Source organism: Mercenaria mercenaria, chromosome 13 (genome assembly GCF_021730395.1).
Source record: "Mercenaria mercenaria strain notata chromosome 13, MADL_Memer_1, whole genome shotgun sequence".
NCBI classification, from domain to species: domain Eukaryota; kingdom Metazoa; phylum Mollusca; class Bivalvia; order Venerida; family Veneridae; genus Mercenaria; species Mercenaria mercenaria.
This window is the reverse complement of record NC_069373.1, coordinates 61,814,061-61,830,803: the sequence shown is the minus strand read 5'-3', so window position 1 is coordinate 61,830,803 and position 16,743 is coordinate 61,814,061. Positions and strand designations below refer to the sequence as shown.

Sequence of the window (16,743 nt, the reverse complement as noted above, 5' to 3'; positions counted from 1 at the left end):
TTATGTTATGAAAGGATAATAGACAGCTGTATGACATAATCTGTTACAGAATCACGTAGAAATTATGGCATTCTGTGTATTTTGGACAGTTATACATATTTATGTGTCCTTTATGTTATTACTGTTCTGCTGAAATATAAGGACTATTTCGGGGGCGATTGTTTACTGGTTGCCTGTAGGCAATCTGGACCGTATTGTTAACTCAAGGGCTAATCGCCCCCCCCCACCCCATCTCAAAAAAAAAAGCATGGATGTAATGTATCTCTTTGTGAATATTTGTGTTTTAATGAAACATACACTGTGTTTCTCATTTGTATCATCATAGTAAATTTTAATTAAGCTGATGAAGAGTTGCCTTATCCAGCTTGTCAGTGTGTTTCAAGACACTTGATGGTTTTAGTCAAAGCAGAATTTCTAGTATATAATGTAACATGGATGCAAATGGTTTGAATGTTATACTGTTTCATGGAAGTGACTTGAACTGTTACAGCGGAATGGTTTACCTTTCTGTGCTTTCAGCGCTTTGATTTTCTAGATAAGGATAGTTTTGAATCGTTTTACTAATAGTAATAATGACCTGTATAAATGTGAATAAGAGCTGTAAATATTCATTAGCCTGAAGTAAAGTTATTCTTACCCGTTTCAAACAATTCTGTTATGTACTTTAATAAGATTTCATTATGTTGTATTGTGTTGTACATAGGACGAGAAGAAAATAAAATATTGAACTGAATTGTGATTATCCATATCCGCAATTTAGTACATAAAATGTTTTATACGAACAAGGGACTTGTCTAACACTTCTGTTACATCTCTGTATTTGTCCTTGACGATTGCGGAATGTTTGCGACGCTTGGCCAAATTGACAAGGAAGTTTATGGTTAATGTCATCAAAAAGACGGCTTCATCATGAAAATGGTTTTAGGCATTAAAAATAAAAAAAAAGATTGATTTTCATTATTAACAATTTCTTAGTCTGTTTTTTGTTGCTGTTTTTGTTGTTGTTGTTGTTGTTGTTGTTGTTTTGGGGTTTTTTCTGTAGTTGTCATGGAGCCTTTTTTCTGACGCGACGCCTAGCCATAACAATGTATGAGCTGAATTAACCAATCAAAACCGCTTAAATCCTTACATAGCGTTGTCCATTATTGTGACGTCACATAGAAACAGACAAAGAGTTTCAGCGGCGCTAAAGCTTTAGGTAAGAAATACTGCTTTTTTAAGCGATTTTTTTTTAAATCTTGAGACGTTATTATTGAAAAATAAATTGCTATTATTACATTGAAAGCATTTTTATTGTAGCATTTCGCGACAATTAGGAAAATCATGATTAAAATCAATACTAATAATACTGCGAAAGGGTAGGTTCAGAAAACGATTAAGAAAGTTAACTGAATTGAAAAGTTTGAATATTCCAGCCTTGCTTTTAATAACAATAATAATAATAATAATAATACACTTGCATGTAATTGTAATATTCTAACAGATTATTTTTTTCTGTCCTTAAAATATTGATTCACATCGAAGAACACCTTCCGGAAACAAAGTGTTTTAGCACTTTGTCGGCGTGACTAAAAGTTCAACAAAACAGGCTTAGAAATACATATAATAATGTATAAGGTCTGCGAAATTAGGAAACATTCACAAAATAAGATGTTATGGAATAAGTGAATTAAAAATATAGTTCTTTCGTGGGTATAAAACACGGCTAAGCATAGTTCTAATTTCATTCACCGACAAATCTTATTAAAACCAATTACAATGTGTTTTATCAATGTGGCCAATAAATTTAAGAAGCAGTAAGATCTTCAAGAGTTTGTTCTCTTAGTTTTGAAAAGAAAATGCATTTCATCAATTTTTTTCTTACTAGTATAGGACATAATATATCTGTTTACCATCAGACGGTCAAACTGATTTGACAAAATATGTCTGTCTAATACATGATGTCTTAGTATAACAGTTCTAAACTTGTTATTTTCACACCACTGTATCATTTTGCTTAATTTATGTTTACAGTCAACTTTTCCTACATCGTAGTATGAAATAAAAGAATGGCAGAAAAACACTCGAGCATTAAGAGTTGTGTACTTGACGAGAATGGTAACATCACACAGTCAAAGCGTACTCGTGGAATAAGTGCTTCAAGCAAAAAGGTAACCATGATATATTTCTCTTATGATAATGTCTAGGTAATCATGAAATATTTTTCTTATGATAATGTCCAGGTAATCATGAAATATTTCACATGATAATGTTTAGGTAATCGTGAAATATTTCTCTTATGACAATGTTTAGGTAATCATGAACTATTTCTCTTATGAAGTATGAAATTCGTAGTTTACTGCTTCCAGTATGAAAGTGAATGCAATATTTATTTTTAAATGTTATAAAAAAACCCAGAGGATGTATAGGATAAAACATGCTTACTGTACTGTAATGCTATATGCAGAGAAATAATAAATGGACATGAAGTATATATTAACATATCATACAATAAGTGTATACATAAATTTTGAAATATTTGCGACTAAAATATTTACATTAAACAAACATTAGAAAATACGTGTATTACAAGTCATCGTACTCTTTTCTGTTATAATGCATTTTGTATACTAATATATATGCTATCATGTTGCTGATCTTCCTCGCTATTGTGGGACTTGTGCGTTTATTGTAAATGATTTGTTGAAATCTTGAAAAATCTTGTTTGTATTCTAAATGGCTTTTTATTCTTAACTTGTGCTCCAATTCTCTTTCATTACCATTGCTACCCCATTCAATCGCAGCTTGATTAGCTGGACATGTTATACCCTACCCCTAGGTATACTAACATTATTTATTTTGCAGTTATGTTGTGATCCATGTAATTGCGAAATAAATAATAATACTATACCTGGGGGTAGGGTATAAAATGTATGTAGTGTTGTTTTTTTTTCTTTCTGTTATGATGCCAGTGCACGGTGCAATAAAATGTTATTACAATTACCAATCAAATCTTAGCGGATCAGTTATTTCCTGTCATTTGTTTTCTTGGTGTTGATTGGGAATCATCATTTTTTACTTTTTAGACTGGAAGTCAAACGAAGAAATCTTCAGACAAAGGTAAAGAAGTGTATAAGACAGACAGCGAAGATAGTCTGCTGGCAGCAGAAAACCTCCTACGTGACATTGATAGTGCTACTGGCAGGAGAGCAAAGGTACACATTAATCATGTGAATCTTGGTTCGATCACCAGCACGGGAAGTCTGCGTGATACTAACAACGTAAAAATAACTTCCCGCAAGCAGTCAAGACTTGCGGCTTTTCATAAAACTGGACAAATCGATTTAGATGCCGTGGAAAAATGGGTCTCGACACCGGAAGTGGATCTTGACTTAAACAAAACAGAAAAGGCCATGGATGTATCTGTACCAAAACGCGCCACTAAAAATGAAAGCGTCAGTACCAAAATGAAAAAAGCTGATTCAGCTGTAGAAGAAATTGGTACTATCATAGGCACTGATCCCACAAATGGAACCCAGCACGGTCTGAAACAGACAAAAATTAACAACAACCCGTCTACTTCATTTAAACCTTCTAATTCTGCAAGCGTTTCTTCAACTTCCAGCAAAAACAAACATCAGATGACTGAAGGAATACCAGCGCCTTCCTTTCCTTGTCCCATTCAGTCAATTCGCCTGCCTCCTGTCAACTCGGACTCTTTTAAGAAAGAGGACATTTTCCATAGAACAATTACAGATATGTCAGTTCTACATCTACCACATCACTTTCCAAACCTTGATGTGTCAAACCGTAACCCCGTCTCAGAAATACAGAAAATCACAGAAACAGCTGACAACTTACACAAATCTCTTTCCGCAGGACGACCATCGGAAAATGTTTCGGACTATTTACTTCCCGGCCAAGTGCCAGATCACAATACTGATCAAGAGAGAAAGGAAGGTATTGAGATTCGTTATACTGTGCTCGATTATAGTGCAAGCGAACCCGGACACAAGAAGAAAAGATGCGGACTATTTAAATTGTGCACACGTTTTTCTTGCTGTCGCGGGCAGAAGTATGAAATTGAAGAATTCCAACAGGAAAATTTTGAAAGCCGAACGAATACCGCTAAAAAAACGAAAAGAGGCAGCATTCCTGGAAGACTTTGGAGAAGGGTCAAAAAGTGTTTTGGATTTTGAAAAAAAAATGCAATTCTTTACATTTAAAATTCAAACAGTAATAGCCAAAACACTATGCATTTGGGTACACAAAGTATCAAATGGATTAACAAGATTGTTTTGGTACCCAGACAGAAGAAAATAAGATAATAATCATTTGTCAAGAAGTATATAATACATGTAGCTTCATGTATATTCCGGAGGTTATCGTGTTATTCTTGAGCTTAGAATGCCAGGGCCTTGCTGCATACAGAGTCGTTTTTCGCGTTCTTTTTCCTATGCAATGCTTTCAAATAGCTATAAAATTATTAAAAGGACGTTCAGTCACATCAAACCAGCGCGATATTGCTAAAAGATTCATTATGTGAAAATAAAAAGCTGCATCAGAAAGATGTGAGGGAAAAACACGGAAAATAATGAATAGAAACCGATAAAAATTCAAACAATTTTCATATTTCAACAGTACGGCAGAATTAACATATAAAAACTGACAAATTATTGGCAAAATACATACATTGCACTTTCTTGATATCATATTCTGATAAAAGTGCTATTCAATGTTTAATCATTATATAAACAAATGCATTTCAACATACAAATGGTTTTGTTTTCTTTTCTTTTTCAATGCTTGCCTAGAAAATGTAATATTTGCCTTTCAAACGAAACATATACGATATACATGTATCATTTAAGTATATAGGCCTTTAAAGCAATGCAATGCTTGATCTTTTTAGAGTGACCATTATTATTAATCACATTTCTGTGTACCTACCTAATACAGCTACAAAAGATGAATGGTAAAGCTATCTGAAGACGTTGACCTGGAAAGAAAAACAACAGCTGTTTATAAAAACGCATGTCCCCCATGATGGCCTTCTCATTTTCGGAACCAAGATAACTATGTACATTTTACCTTCTGACCCCCAGTACAATAGGGGCTGCAGAGGAATAGATAAGCCGTGAATTTGCGTAAATACCAAATTAAATTTGCAAAATACGCAACGGAATTTTCTTTTAATGCGCATCAAAACTCATATAATCAAAATACTCCATTCATCCACATGCATGCGTATCATCATATATGTCGATCCCGCAGACTTTAAGCTGTCACTCGTAGTCTCGGACACTCACTTACCGCGAAACAGTACGAAAATGGTCTGTTCCAATACAGCCCTTAAAATAAGGCGTCTCTATGCAATGGCGTATATAAGATGTTTGGCATGTTTAAAAAAGCCACTTTTCCATCATCGGGTTTAGTAATATGTAATCCACGGAGCGCTTTCAGTCGCCTCAATTAGGACATAATAGTTATTTCTAAGGTCACGGAGTTTGATTAGGCAGCTTGTAATTAGAACAGCTTTCTAGGCCAGTTGCTCAGTCAAGTGTGACTTACCAATTCAAAGCGTTCATTAGAAAGAACAATAAGAATGTTGTCAAGAAATTTGCAATTCTGCCGACACTTAAAGTTGGTGAACTGAAATGAACGGACAAGTAGGTATCCAAGGCTTCTCAAAAACTGTGTACCAGGCATGTGAATAGTTCAACTGAATACACATTGTGATCAAGTAATCATTATTTTGTTTATTTTTTGTGTCACAGTTTCATCCGTGTTGAAGGCATAGAAATATTAATCAGATGCCACTGAAATGCAAGGATGCTCGATCGGGGTAATGTGTTTTAGAATACCCAATTCAGTTTAGCCACCAATACCCAATATGGGATAATACTCAATTAATCATAAAAGCGTATCAGTTGCTCTGGCGGCTGTCTGCTTACCATAGGCAAACATCCTATGAAGTTTGTGAATTGTAGGCCAAATTGTTACGAAGCGGAAACTGTTTTCAGTCTCAAGATCTCTGTAACCTTGACATTTGCCCCAATGACCTCCAAATATATAAGCATTGTAGGTCAAAACTCTCTTTAGTAATTGAGTGGAAAATGTTTTCAGTTTCAATATCATTGTGGTTTTAACCTTTGACCTACTGATCCCAAAACAATAGGGTCACCTACTGACCATAGACAATCATCTTTTTGATGACTATGAGCCCAAGCATTCTGTAGTTTTTGCATAAACCGATTTCAGTCTCGGGGTCACTATGAAGCTTGGCCACTGTAGGCTACAGCGTTCTCAACTTATTGAATGGAAACCGCTTTCAGTATCAAGGTTATTCAGACCTTGACCTTTGACCTACTGACCTCAAAAACAGTATCAATTATCTATTGGCTACAAGCAGTTAGCATATGACGACTATATGCCAAAGCGTTCTTTAGCTATTGAACGTAAACCGTTTTCAGTCTCGAGGTCTTTGTGACCTTGGCCTATGACCTACTTACTCCAAAACAATACATGAATACAAACATGAGGGGAAACTATTCCTCATAATCTGAACGCACTTTTTGTAATTACTTTTTTTCTGCGCATTAAGCTATGGCAAATATAAGCGAAAATGATTCTTCGTTCTGTGATTTTTTTCTACACATTAAGTGGTGTCAAACATAACTCTGCGCATCTTTACACATATATGGGACTCAGTTTCGATAGTATATAAACTTACTGAAACAAAAATCACACCCAATGAGCACAAAAAAGATATGTGTATCGAATATGCTGTAAATGCAATTTCCTTGTAACCGCCAGATTTGCACACACGCTTTATGGCATATGAGCCGCGCCATGAGAAAACCAACATAGTGAATTTGCGACCAGCATGGATCCAGACCAGATCCATGCTGTTCGCTAACGGTTTGAAAGCGAACAGCATGGATCCTGACCAGACTGCGCGGATGCTCAGGCTGGTCTGGATCCATGCTGGTCGCAAATCCGCTATATTGGTTTTCTCATTGCACGGCTCATATGATCTTAAACTCCTTTTATAGCATCAGAAGTCATTTTATGGCCTACAGCACAAACTTCTGTTGCATGTGGTCGAGTTCGCAGGCTTTACAAATTGTCCTAATAGCTGGTAACCTACTAAATTATTTAATGTAATGATAAGCTCTTATCTCAGATATTGTCTCTTACAAAAAAAAAAAGAAACCTGAAAATAACCAAACAAGGAAGTTTTTTTAAAATGAAGATACTTTTGCTACTTCTTGTTGGTGCAGTTTTCCGCGCCGACGGACGGACACCATGTTGTGTGAGCCGGAAGTTTTCAGCGTTGATGATGCGAATAGAGGCCACACTACCATCTGGAGCGACAGCTCCTGTGATAGAGGACGTACGTATATCTACATGCATGTACCTATACATGTATACTAATGTTCATTTGTATATCCATTTCATTAAAGAAATAAGTATAATTTTATTATCGGTGCATGATCAAAAACTTTATTATGCAGACAAAGCATCAACATTATTTTCTTCATCTGGATATCGTTCTTTACTTTTTATAATTATATGCACGCGCGGAAACTATGCCTTGGGCCTGGCATCATATGCACATTTTATCAACTCAAATATATCTGTATTCTGTATTCATTAATACCATAGTAAAGGAACCAGCGTGGGAGCCATCGGTCTAGTCGCATAATGGCGGACAGGTTTTTGAACTGGCATAGCAACAGAGGTCTGAAATAAAGCTAGTTTCTGGTTAAATGTCATTGTGGATGTATTTGTGACATTTTGGTAGGGAAGATGGGAGAGGAGGTTGTATTTGTGAAGTGAAACTCCATTTTAGTACGAGTAGTACTTCCAGGTCACAGCAGTGTGATTGTACTGTAAGCAAATGTGACAAGAGAAATCTCTCTTAGAAGATACATGACCCCTACTTTTCTCTTCATCTTATATCAGTTTTATCATAAATGAGGTAAGGATTTGTTCTCTGGAATGGGTCTAGCTATGTTTGGTAGCTCTTTAAAAATGTCAGTTTTATATAGAATATATAGGGAAAACTATTTACCTTTTTTGTGCCCTATATATAGTCACAAAATAACCCACAACCCTTGATTTAATTAAATGCTTCTTCAAAATATTAAGGATTTGGCGATGATATCAAAAAATGACAAGGTAGTTCTAACGCCATTTTTTTAACCAACGGAAGTGGATTGAGTCCGGCTTGGCAATGAAAACAAAAAAAAGCCGCGATATAGGTAGAAAGAGCGAGCGTTTCCATTGCCAATCCAGGTTCAATCCATTACCGTTGGTTGAAAAATATTGCTCGAGAACTACCTTGGCATAATTTTAAAGGAAGTTGTGGGCTGTGGTGACTATACATTTACAGAATTTCGAAGAAGATAGATCTGTCAAATCAACGCGAGCTGTCAAGACGACGGCTATTTGTGCAGCCGCATAGTACCTGTTTTCCTAATTTTGATTCGATTAGCGTGTAGACTTTCTACCTGTACAAATATGAGCCTTAAAGCCAGTTTATCAAATAATCAAATCCTTCGTGAGGTTGTCGTCTGATTCACACTGGCATGGTTCAGAGTTCAGATGGGCAGGAACTGAATCCCAAGAGTGTTAGCCAGAGTGGTTAAATATCCAAACATTTGAACGATGAACCGTTCTGTATCATACTTTAAACCACATGTTTCATTCTAACATGCTGTTCATTGAAATATTATGATAAAATTCACGTTGAACTTGATTTATCATATATTAGTAATGAACTGGGCGTCATTAACGTCAAATGTTCTTCCACATGTCCGCGCGTTTACCATTGTTTATTGCAGATTTAATCACAGCTGTTTTCCTTTTTAGCATGTAACTATGAGCTTATACAACGTCTTTTCATTTGCTGTAAATGTGAAGTCGTAAAGTCAAAATGTCACTTGACCCGCATATATAGCACAGTTTTATTTTAAACCAAAAGTCTTCCGTCCTTTTTATCTTCCTAGATATATTCTACGATAGAATACGACGCCGATGCCAAAATGGAGAGAATTCAGGGCCATCTTCTAGACCCGAGCACTGGCCTACGGAGTAACTACACGGAGTACAAGGATTTCAAACACGTAAATACAATGAATTCTCTGAACTTAAAATGTACCTTGTATATGACTGCATGCATGAAATTTGAACAAGAAAGATAATCGGCGTTCTATGATAGCAAGAAAATTTTATGAAAGTTTAGAATTTATTCGAAAAACAAAACACTGATATCTTTTGATTGGTGGAAATGAAGTTGAGATAAGTTCAAATTTAAATTTCAGTCGAAGAGATACACTGTAACGTCCTCTGGTTGTAAGGTAGAGCATCTCAACGAACTGATGATTCCACCTTGTGTAGCAGGTATATATCCATCAATGTATCTTTTTTCTCTAGCCACTGGCATTATTTTTTCCCCTCTTCCTTAATCTAACTGTTGTTTGTAACGTGGGGCTGTACCTTTTTGAGTTTCGTACGTGTCTCTTCATTTTAATTTTAGCCCTAAATATCGATTCTTAGTTTTATTTTAGCAGCGTGTTAGTTTTCATGTCTAATCGTTTTCATTATTTGCATGCGGTTTTAACAGTTGCAAGGAACGTTTAAAGAAGTAATTAAAATATCTTTTTTACTGTTTCAAGCCAATTTCACCATGCTCCAACAGTATACCATTGGTTCAGGGACACATGCCGTCTCGGTGACGGCCTGGGAGGGACAGTATCTCGGGACTTTGTGGATGAATGTTCACTTCATTGACGGTACCTGCGCGACGAAGTCGCTTACTATATATGGTCCTACACCAGACAATAGTAAGTGTTTAATTGATAACACATTTTTTTTATGCTTTGGGTGGACATGCACAGTAACGGTACCGGAAACTGGCTTGTCCCTGAAGAGAGTGGTGCCATCTTTTTGCACCGTTTTCTTACTTTAATACGATTGTATCAATTCGAATCTTGTGTGTCTCCATGACAACCTAATCTGTTTACTTTCAGCTGCCCTAATGTTCTTTTCATACCAGTTTGCTAACATGAAACAAGGACAGGTCAGTGGCGACGATGTCTTTGCATTGCCAGATAGCTGTAAACAAGTACGTATACAGTGCACCTATACTTATATATTGTGTTAGAACAGTATTTGCTAGGAGATATGGCTAAATCAATGTATGTTCAGTGTCTTTTGTTCAATTTTCCTCCTGTGATATTTTCGTGTTTTATGTTCCTGATTTTCCTAATCGATAATCAATAAGCTATTCATTTGGTAAGGCAATGTTTGTTAATTTTCGTACGTTGATAAAGGTACCAATGAGACTGGCAATGCAGCAAAATTATTCTTTTCATTACTTTCAGGCTAGTCAAACAGTTGGATAGATCGTCAAAAGATTAGCTTTAATATTGGACGTTTAGAAATTGAATAATAAATATAACGAATCCGTCAATTTTCTGCCTGTTTATGCAACCTTTAAATCTTGAAAACTAAACTAAAATGAAATCGACTCTATACAAGCACTTTAAAAAAAACTCAATGCGTTATGGACTTTAAAATAAACTAGATATGCGTCCATACTGGTGCCTCCACTTATTGTCATTGTACTGTCACATGTTACCTACTGACAATCCAAGACTACGCGTGTAATCGAAAGCTCCTTAAACGAAAGGGATCATATACTGACCATAAACACTTGTCCTATGAAGTTTAGTGATCGTACGGACTAAGCGTTTTACAAACCTGATCGACTGACTGTAGGCAGTCATCCTATTTGGTTGGATTACTATAGTCTCAAGCTTTCTCTAGTTACTGTTCTCGTCATTTGAAACCCATTGGTCTATAAATTAACGGACCAAACACTGCACCAACCGACAAGAGCAAAATAACTTTTCAAGCAGAAAACCCTTTATATACTCACTTCAAATGTGGTACAGGTTATTAAATATCCATGGTTTTGCCTCCTAAGGTAACAACAGGTATAAATATGATGACCCAAGATTTTAGGCCTCCCTTTTAACTCCAGATATTCATGTGCATACATTCAAATAACCCCCATCTACACTGTTGATGAAACATAATACAATATCATATACCAGATAACCATGTGTTGGCTGGCGCGTTGGTTTGTGCGAGGTTCTGCTGGGACTCCCTAAATCTGATGATTAAGGCTGAAATGATAGCAGATTACCTACTCTGCCCCTGCTATATTGTCTACACAAGGCACATGTGCCCGGTCAGGTCCGGTAAGCTCCTCCACCATCACTCAATTTTCGGACTTAAGTACGCCCAGGTCTCACTGGCCGCTGAACTTAGTAAAAATTTATACCGCCGTCTGGGAAAAACTCACTGGAAATTGCAGAGGTAATGTTGATCCCTATTTAGCAAAAAAAAAAAAAAAAAAAAAAAAAAAAAAAAAAAAAAACAAAGAACATGGAAAGGGACATGTTCGCGGTCTATACGTGGCGTTTCCCTATGCTTCATTGTGTCTGGCGTAATTAAACTGAAATACTGACTGTCTTGTACGGAATCCTGTTTCCGCCATAGACTTTTCGACTAGACAGATACGCGAAAACTTGAAATTAAGCATCTAATTTCAACTTTTCGTGCTATAAATTTAACGCGAAAAGTCGAAATCTTAAAGTTTTTGACCCGACAACTGTCGTGCAAACGTCAACTTTTCGACCTATAATCAAACGCGAAAGTAGAAATAAAGAGAGCTAATTTCAACTTCTCGTGCTAAGATATTTCCTCGAAAAGTTGAAAAGTCGAAGTTTGTAACGCGACAATTGTCATGTAAATGTCAACTTATCGACTGAATTTGTAGGGCGAAAAGTATAAATTTAAGTCTTAACTTCTACTTTTCGTGCCAGTTCTTTGGCCGATAATTTCGCGATATTATCGCTTAAATTTTGATTTTTCGTTCTAGGGTTAGGGTTAGGATTACTTAGTTTAGGGTCAGAGTTAGGGTTAGTTAGTTAGTCCTAGAACGAAAAGTCGAAATTAAAGCGATAACATCGCGAAAATATCGGCCAGAGAACTGGCACGAAAAGTAGAAGATAGGTCACTTAATTTTAACATTTTGCGCTAGATTATGGGTCGACAAGTTGATGTTTGCCCGACAATTCTCGGGTCAAAAACTTCAAGATTTCTACATTTCGCGGGAAGTCTTTGCGCGAGAAGTTGAAGTTTATGCTTTTAAATTTCTGCTTTTCGCGCTTGATTCTAGATCGAGAAATTGACGTTTGCACGACAAATGTCGTGTTAAAAACATCAAGTTTTCGACTTTTCGCGGTAAATTTTTAGCGCGAAAAGTTGAAATTAGATGCCCGACAATTCTCGGGTCAAAAACTTCAAGATTTCTACATTTCGCGGGACATCTTTGCGCGAGAAGTTGAAGTTTATGCTTTTAAATTTCTGCTTTTCGCGCTTGATTCTAGATCGAGAAATTGACGTTTGCACGACAATTGTCGTGTTAAAAACATCAAGTTTTCGACTTTTCGCGGTAAATTTTTAGCGCGAAAAGTTGAAATTAGATGCTTAATTTCAAGTTTTCGCGTATCTGTCTGGTCGAAAAGTCGATGGCGGAAACAGGATTCCGTAGCCTGTTCTCGGCTTCAGTGCAGTAATACTATAAAATATCTGAAACATATGTTTGTTTTACAGGCAATTAAACCTTGATAAGTAGCTTCTATCAAATACACACTATACAACAGTTTAAATGATCCATCTGAGGTAGCATCCCTTATAAAATGAACCAAAATAAGTGAATAAAAACAACAGGAAAATATCTTAAATATCATTTATTTTGTTTAAGAAGGAAGACAATTCATCAAAGGGCATTAAAACATGATATATGCTAATGGAAAGATCACAAATTTAAAAGATAAATGCATATTCCAATACTGTATAATCCTATCTTTTAGAGGAATAAATTTAACAGACTATACACATCCATTCATTATATTGCTGAAAACTAAATTAATTTTCTGGCATAGGTTGATAGGTGCTCTTTAGGATATAACAGAAGTTTAACATGAACTGATATAGATATATATATATATGTGATGTAAATAGCATCCTGTGTAAATAAGCAGATGGTGGTATTGCCAGGTGCATAAATATTCGGTGGTCAGATTATTATTAACCACGTCTATGACGGTTCTTCCAGAAGGGAGGTTTTGATAACAACAACAACAACATGGCATCTGCCAGAAAAGGCATTTTGAAATAAATAAGTCATAGAAATACATGAAAGGTAATAAACAGTTATGTGAAGTTCACAAAGAAAATTTAAAATGTATGTTACTAACTGCTCTAACATTTACATACTTCTTTTGCCTTTGCATGTAATAACTTCAGTGCCTGCAACCTTGTAATGATTTTTGACTTATATATAGACTTAACATGTATCCAAAATAAAATATTCTTATTCTATAGGCAAAACTTTTCATTCTTAGAAATCTTGTCTCAGCAATATGACAAATGAAAAACTAAAACTTACTTGGCGGCCCTACTATACATCAACTAACAAAGCATACGAAACAAACATTCAAATTTTGGAGCAATATAAATTAAACAGGAGCTATTAGTAAAACATATATGCCTCCAATGATTGTATTCCCACTTTCAGTCCTGGGAAGCAATACAGGTCATTTACTGACCACAGGCAACCATCCTATGAAGTTAAACAACTGTAGGTCAAAGTGTGCTTTAGTAATTGAGAGTAAGCCATTTTCAGTCTGAATATCATGTGACCTTGACCTTTAACTTATCGACCCCCTAAACAATTGGACCAGGAGTTATCTACTGGGGATAGGCAATCATCATAAGAATTTGAAGACTGCAGAACAAAGCATTCTTTAGTTATAGAGTAGAAACTGTTTTCAGCCTTAAGTTCAGTGTGACCTTGACCTTTAACCTACTGATCTCAAAAAAACTAGAAGATACTTTTTCAGAAAAGCGCATGTCTCCCCAAATGCACAGTCATATAGGCAAGAAGTCAATAAGGACATGAGCGTAAGTCAAAGAGACATTGATGGTTGGCTGCAATAGGGATCGTCTACTTGGCATGTCCAATCATCCCACTAGGTGTCAAAGGTTATTGACCTCTAGCCTACTGAGCTCCACTAGATATTGTTCTGAAACTAAATAGTCTATCGGCAAACAAACAGACCAACCAATGAACAAAACAATCCACCCCTGTTCTTCAAACAGGAGTATACATGTATGTGTAAATCATAAGCCCAAAAAGAACTAAAGCTACTTAAGTGTGCATTAAAAATATTCCAAAACATTAACACCCGTTTTACTATAATTATAGAGCCTCTGTTTTAGAGCCACCACCACCAACTGGTTTTACCTACTTAATTATACCTATCTTACCAGTGATAAAAACTTTAAAAACCACTACTTTCAGACCATGTGTAATGTACCAAATGTCTTGCAGTCTATCTCTATAAACAGGAACTATGAACAGTTTTTGTTTTATAATTTAAAACATTCCAGGAAATTATCCGGCATCATCACCATGCTACTGTCTATGTTTTGTTTATCAATTATTTCCGTACATTCACTGTTTTGTTTACCTTTAATAAGAAAAATGCCAACAGTAAATGTTCATCCATAAGTCATTTAAGGGTAACCTACATCAAAAGTACAATCCTATGACTTATAAATAAAATACATTTCCAGTTATATGATGAATTTGAAAAAATATATTAATATAATATGGCACATAAAAGAACTGTTTTTAATTATATGTTTTCCAAAACTGAACAGACTTAGAGTGATTTCACTGTATTTTTCTCTCTACTGTGTGTTACAAGCTATCTTCTTCAGCTGTAGAAATTAGAAAATTTATCACAGAAGTTAAATATATAAATATATATCTATCTATGTATATAACTTAAATTTGGTAAATAATGAAGTCAATATAAACACAATGATATCCAATTAAAGGCGAAGCCCTGAAAACCCCCTAAAAATCCTTCAAACAGAAAGGTAACTGTTTTTTTTTACTGAAATTCTATAGTTTATATTGTGATACTAATACTGTGAAATTATTTAATTTTGTGGAAACAGAATTTTCTGGTTTTGGCCAAAATGGCTGTTTAGTGGGAATGTGAATTTGTGGATTTTGACTTTTGACAACAAAATGTACAAAAATTCTCTCCGTTTGTTGGAATTTAGTTTTGTGGATTAAGGTATCTGGTCCATAAATAAGCATGTTCTATATAACAGTGCTATCAAAATATTTCAAATACTGATGCCTAGCAAGCACATTAAGATTTTGGTATCATTTGAAAGTGTATTGTCTACTGAAAAGAAAAATATAAATCACATGACAAAAATGTTATAAAAATTTTATTTTCTTACTTTACAGTTTTCAATGATACTTTTACAGACATCCAATTATTAATGTGTAAGATTTATCATTTCGCAGTCAAAAAACATGACTGTATTGATTTGTGCATATTATAATGGTCATCTTATTTACTAATTCTTGTTTAGCAGTCACAACTTTTTCAAATGATACCAATAAAAACATAGCACTGAAATGTTATCTACAGTATAATATTAACAAGAGCTCGTCGAACACATAATGCCCCCTTGATGCATTCAGTAATTGCACAAGGAACAGAAATTATATGTTCACTGTAAACAAAAGTTCTACCATTCTGGTTTAATCTGACCTTAACCTTTAACCTATTAACCTAAAATGTGAAAGTAGGTCACTAGGTCAAAATCAAGGTCAAATTTTATTTCGGAACAAAAAACTATGCATGTGGTCCAAATTTGAAGCCTGTACCTTCAAAAATGTGAAAGTAGGTCACTAGGTCAATAACAAGGTCAAAGTTTTTTTCGGTAAACAAACCTATGCATGTGGTCAAAATTCGAAGGCTGTAGCTTGAGAAATGTGAAAGTAGGTCATTAGGTCAATATCAAGGTCAACTCAATTCAAGGTTCATCTTGCCACTCAAAACTATACATGTGGTTCAAATTTGGATGATGTATGTTATGGACATGAAGATTCTAAGTTTTTCCCTATATAAGTCTATATGAACCATGTGACCCCCCCCAGGGCGGGGCCATATTTGACCCTAGAGGGATAATTTGAACAAACTTGGTAGAGAACCACTCGATGATGCTACATTACAAAATATCAAAGCCATAGTCTTTGTGGTTTCGACAAGAAGATTTTCAAAGTTTTTCCCTATATAAGTCTATGTAAACCATGTGACCCCCCAGGGCAGAGCCATATTTAACCCTAGGGGAATAATTTGAACAATCTTAGTAGAGGACCACTAGATGATTTCATATACAAAATATCAAAGCCCTAGGCCCTGTGGTTTTGGACAAGAGGTTTTTCAAAGTTTTTTCCTATACAAGTCTATATAAACCATGTGACCCCCGGGGTGGGGCGATATTTGACCCCAGGGAAACAATCTGAACAATCTTGGTAGAGGACCACCAGATTGTGCTACATACCAAATATCAAAGCCCTAGGCCCTATGGTTTTGGACAAGAAGATCAGAAACTGTTTAACTGTTCCTGGCTAATGTGACCTTGAACTTTGACCTAATGACCTCAAAATCAATAGAGGTCATCTGCAGGTCATGGCCAACCTAACTATCAATTTTCCTGACACTAGGCCTAAGCGTTCTTGAGTTATTGCCTGGAAACCATTTTACTGTTCCTGGTCATTGTGACCTTGACCTTTGACATACTGACCTC

General features: G+C 35.5%; 2 protein-coding genes across 2 annotated transcripts; both read left to right on the top strand.

Annotated features, from left to right (window-relative positions):
• The first annotated feature begins 886 nt into the window (after nucleotides 1-886).
• Nucleotides 887-5,094, top strand: LOC123528743 (uncharacterized). Its single transcript, XM_045308707.2, has 3 exons — nucleotides 887-1,198; nucleotides 2,014-2,150; nucleotides 3,066-5,094. Exons 2-3 carry the CDS (start codon nucleotides 2,049-2,051, stop codon nucleotides 4,176-4,178), a joined length of 1,215 nt encoding a protein of 404 aa, XP_045164642.2. The 5' UTR covers nucleotides 887-1,198; nucleotides 2,014-2,048; the 3' UTR covers nucleotides 4,179-5,094.
• A 1,987-nt stretch (nucleotides 5,095-7,081) lies between these two features.
• On the top strand, nucleotides 7,082-10,453 carry LOC123528750 (uncharacterized). The gene is made up of 6 exons (XM_045308714.2): nucleotides 7,082-7,375; nucleotides 8,994-9,110; nucleotides 9,309-9,387; nucleotides 9,663-9,830; nucleotides 10,017-10,111; nucleotides 10,371-10,453. The coding sequence occupies exons 1-6, from the start codon at nucleotides 7,229-7,231 to the stop codon at nucleotides 10,389-10,391; spliced, it is 627 nt and encodes a 208-aa protein (XP_045164649.2). The 5' UTR covers nucleotides 7,082-7,228; the 3' UTR covers nucleotides 10,392-10,453.
• The last annotated feature ends 6,290 nt before the right edge of the window (nucleotides 10,454-16,743 follow it).